The following is a 4,528-nucleotide window of genomic DNA, read 5'->3' on the forward strand; positions in this document are numbered from 1 at the left end:
TCATTGCACAGTTCGCATAGTGCCTGGTTGCTGATAAGGCTCTTTGGCCAGCAGTGACCTGTGTCTGCGGTGGCACGCATCCAGCTTGTCAAGCATGACTTTGGGTGCTGCCCAGCTGTTGCAATTGTAGAGCATGATTGATACGCAGTATGTGTTGTAAAGACGGAGTCTTGTCTTCAGCGGGATCTTGGTTCGCTGGCTCCAGAGTTTCTGTAACGTGTGGAATGTTACATTGCCTTGAATGCAGCGAGCTGTGATGTCTGAAGTGCTGCACAGTAAGGAGCCTAGGGTCTTGTTCTTGTGCCAACTCTCATTGCCGCGGACAGCCTTGCCATGTGAGTCCGTCTCCGTGGCTTCTGCAAGGTATACGTGAGTAAACTCTGTCTTCGTCTCGTTCATGAACAAGTTGTCGACTTTTAGTTTCTCCGCTGCTACTGGCTGGAGATGGTCCAGGGGTTTCTTTTCTTCATCCGGAGAGTCAACATCGTGTGCGTACTCCATTTCTAGTGGCAGACCTAGGCTGGAGATCGGTGGGTTGGGCCTGTTGGAGCTTTCTCGGATGGATGAAAGTGCAGCAGCAAGGTAGCAGGTGAAAAGGACTGGTGATAGGCTATCACCCTGGGGGGATCCTATTGAGGTCTGAAATGAGTCTGACAGCTTGTTTTGTACACAGACCCTGAGCTTTGTCCCTGCTAACAGTGATCTTGCTAGTCTTAGTTCATCTTCGTTGCAGCCTGCTTGTAGTAGGACATCTAGGATGTGTTTCCGCTTGATGGTATCTAAAGCTTGCGACAGATCAATGCCCATCTTGTGGAAGTCCCATTTCCTTGTCTTAACAACTGAGGTCAGCATACATTGTGCCCATACAATGTCTGCGCAGCTCCTGCCTCTTTTGAAACCACTTTGATATGGTCCGGTGAAGCGGTCGAGCTTGTCTCTGATGCGGCGTAGGGTGATGATGGACAAATCTTTCTTATGCTGTTCAGCAGGGCTATCGGCCGGAGGTTGGCTGGTGAGCTGGGGGGGGGGGGGGCTTCTTTGGCTTGGGAAGAGTGATTAGTGTGCCTTCTCCTAGTGTCTCTATGATCATGTGATGCTCAAACGATGAGGTGATGGTTTTGGCCAGTGGGTGGGAGACAAGGTTTTTGGAGTGCTTGAAGAGCTCGCTGTTGATACCGTCTGGACTGGCAGCATGGCCATTGCGGTGGCGTGCATTGATGGCGCTCTTGACTTCCTCCTCTGTTATGGGAGTCTGGAGTGGCCGTGGCCGTGTTATACATCATTCAAAGTACTACAATGTATGCTACTTACTTTCACATAAGAAATGATACCAGTCTTCTCTGCTTCTGTCTGTTTCCGTCTCTGCTTAGATACTCAAGGCACTGGTAGTAAGGTCTATTTTTATTAAAAGACAGGTAATTATAAATGAAGTTTATGAGGAATATGCAATGTATGAGACCCATTGGTCACCGTATACAAGGTGCTGTAGCCAGTGCCAGAATAACACTGGGGCAATCCCCTTCCCTTAGGTCCAGCGTCCTTAATAGTTTACTCAGCGTGCTGGGGCGCACCGTACTGCGGCACCTTTGCGGTGGTTTTTTTGCCTGGCCAATGTTCTCAGTGAGCCCGGCGCTCTGCGGTGGGATGGCTCTCGTGAGGGCTCATTAAAATCGGCTATTGTGTTGGTAGCATTGATATCTTAATCATGCTCATGACACAGCCTGACGTTCGGCCCGCCCTGGCACGCTGTGAAGATTAGCGTTAAGCGCGCCTCGGCCAGCCGGTAAGATTATCTTGATCAATAACAAAACACAACAAACAAAAGCCTTATCATCTGTCCCCAAAGATGCCACCGAAGTTTCAAAAGCTTGTTTAACTTTAAGTACTTTCATTGTTGAAGCTTGAAAATACACATGTTGAACGCACGACTTTGTGACAGTACACATCTAGTGTTTACATGTACATACAGGACTGCATTTACGGAATGTTGATTTTTAGTTTTCGGATGGAGAGAAAATCAGTCAGAAGAGGTATTTTATATAGGGCCTATTTTGTAAAATGTTATGTTATGGTACTAAACCTAAAAGAGTTGATGCCGTTTTAACGGATCTAATTTTGAAGACAAGTGGTACTCTTTCAAAAAAGAAGGAATTTTAAGTCATTTACAAAAAATGCCGCACCTTGGCCGGACTTGGTCCGTACCGTGCAGTAACACTCGTGGTGCGTGGACTGCTATGTTGACCAGCCGTGGCCCCACGCAGGCTACGTATCGCCGGTGGTCACTGGCACATGGTGATGTTCACACAGAAAATTGTGCTTCGTAAAATCGCCACAAACAAAAGCATTGCGATCTCAAAACAAAATTAATGAAAATAGAAAAAGCACCAAGCTTTGTTGATTAAAATGTTTTCGAGTTGGCTCGAGGATGAGAGAGTCATTTATCAGCAAAAAAATTATTTGAGAAAATACTCAGTTTACAAAGAAATGTACAAATATTAAACATTGGGCCGAATGTGAAAACTGGGGCGGGCAGTGATGAATACCTTAAAAAAAAAAAAATTAACGTCATTTTTTAACCTTCCAAAAACGGTAGACCTATTGTTGTTTCGGTCAGGGAAGAAATATAAACATCATCGGCGGGTGACGATTACTTCAAACCTTTCTTAATAGATGAGTCGTGCTATTTGGGAATTTATGTACATTCCTATTGAAGTGGCAATTACTTCTTTCCTGTGATATTTGCATGCCCAGTCTCACTACGATGATCATCCACAAACTACATGTATTTTTTATATCAATAACAAAGGGATACAAGTTCTACTATTGATAGATTTGTTTGATATCAGTTGAAACTACAATGTGAAAAAATATATCAGTTAACTTTTAACTGAAAATAAACCTTTCCCAGTCTGGTTAACATCAAACAGAAAACAAACCTGATTATTTAATTATCTGTGTCGACACTTCATGATTTTAAATTTTACTGCCTCAGTCTGGTTAAATTTAAACCGAAATTAAACCGGATTATCTAATTATCTGTTGGCAAACCATGATTTTAAAATTTAGTTGCTATCTTTCGACACTTTCCGTTGACGGCGTCTGTGAGTGCCTTCCTGTATACGTCTCCTTTTGTGGAATCGGGAACTCTTTTTCCGCTTGTGCCAGTATTGCCTGAAATACCCTAGTGTGCTTCAGCACGTCCTTTCTGATGACCCCTCCCTTGCAGACAACTTCCCCCCATGAAAGTTGCTTCTAGCCAGATCTTCACTTGAAAAAAAGAGCCGACATCAGTTTCAGGACCAACTCTTTTGGGCCTGATGCCTTAGTGTACAACTCAGAATAGGCAGCCCTATTGATGGTACACATACCAATTCCATCGCATCCCAACAATACCTGATCGTTTGAAATTTACACAACCCTCGGTTCCAACTTTTGTCCCTGTGTTAAAACTAAATGGCTCTTAATAAGGGCCTGGTCCGTCTTGATGTTGTTGATATCTTCTTGTTTCCTCTCAAATCAGCTCAAAATCATCCACAAAACGGCTTCTGTACGGCCTTCTTCCTGGACAGGTTGGGCTGGATACATTGCAGTTCTTCAAAGTTGAGTCTGGCTGACTCCTTTATCCGGAAGTTCTAGTTTCTTTTATGGTTGACAGTAAAACCTGTACTTTTCCGATAATAGGAGGGCCTAATGTGGGAGCAAATTGAATTAACAGAATAATACAATAGTTTGTCTAATGCGGGATGTAATTTTAATAAGCCCAAGCTTGACTGCTACCTTCCTACCCTCGTCATTAATGGCATCTCTTACAGATGTCATGTGAGATTCTGTCTTGGTCGACTTTGGGTAGTCTTTTGCAGCTTGCAACATAATGGCTTGACATATTGAATCCAGCTTTAAAGTGACGACCTTCCCACCCTTGCATAGAACATCACCCCCATGGTAGTTGTGTTCGGCAAGTTGTCCTTCTCTGGTGGCCCTAGAGGAAAAACCGGGGAGGTTGGTGATAATTTAGCACTTGGGGCAGATAGCGATGCTTTATAAATTTTCATTATTGTTTATTAATCTTATTATTATGTTGTAGTTAGCTTGTTTGGCATAACATGCCTGCGAACAAGTTTTTTAAGGAACCCCCAGCAAAGACGCGCCTTCCTCAAAAGCCTTGTTGAATCAGAAAAGAGTTTTTAACTCATTTTGGCTGGTAGCCCCCTCTTGCTCAGCACATACATTTCTCTCATGTGAGATGAAACTTTCAGTTCAATCATTCGGGAAGCCGGCTTCTTCTTGTAGACCCGGGATGTTTGTTTGTCTGAAAGATTGACAAAAGTACAAGGTACAGGTTTAGCCCTTACATATTATTACAAATATTTTGATAGAACCTTTCTTGATTTCCCTGAAATCCTCTGTGGAGAAAAACTGTTACATTTGAGGTACGTGTATTTCAATTTTGGAGAAGATTCAAGCCTATAAAATTAACAATAAAGATAATTAAAAAACAATGTCTTTGTAATTAATTCGTAACGACTGT

The 4,528-nt window shown here is 43.2% G+C and overlaps 1 protein-coding gene across 1 annotated transcript; it reads right to left on the bottom strand.

Moving 5' to 3' along the window:
- Nucleotides 1–807, bottom strand: LOC119718757. The gene has a single exon (XM_038188165.1). The coding sequence runs from the start codon at nt 805–807 to the stop codon at nt 1–3; it is 807 nt and encodes a 268-aa protein (XP_038044093.1).
- Nucleotides 808–4,528: the final 3,721 nt, after the last annotated feature.

The sequence above is a fragment of the Patiria miniata genome, unplaced genomic scaffold (assembly GCF_015706575.1).
Source record: "Patiria miniata isolate m_02_andy unplaced genomic scaffold, ASM1570657v1 HiC_scaffold_7, whole genome shotgun sequence".
Taxonomy (NCBI): domain Eukaryota; kingdom Metazoa; phylum Echinodermata; class Asteroidea; order Valvatida; family Asterinidae; genus Patiria; species Patiria miniata.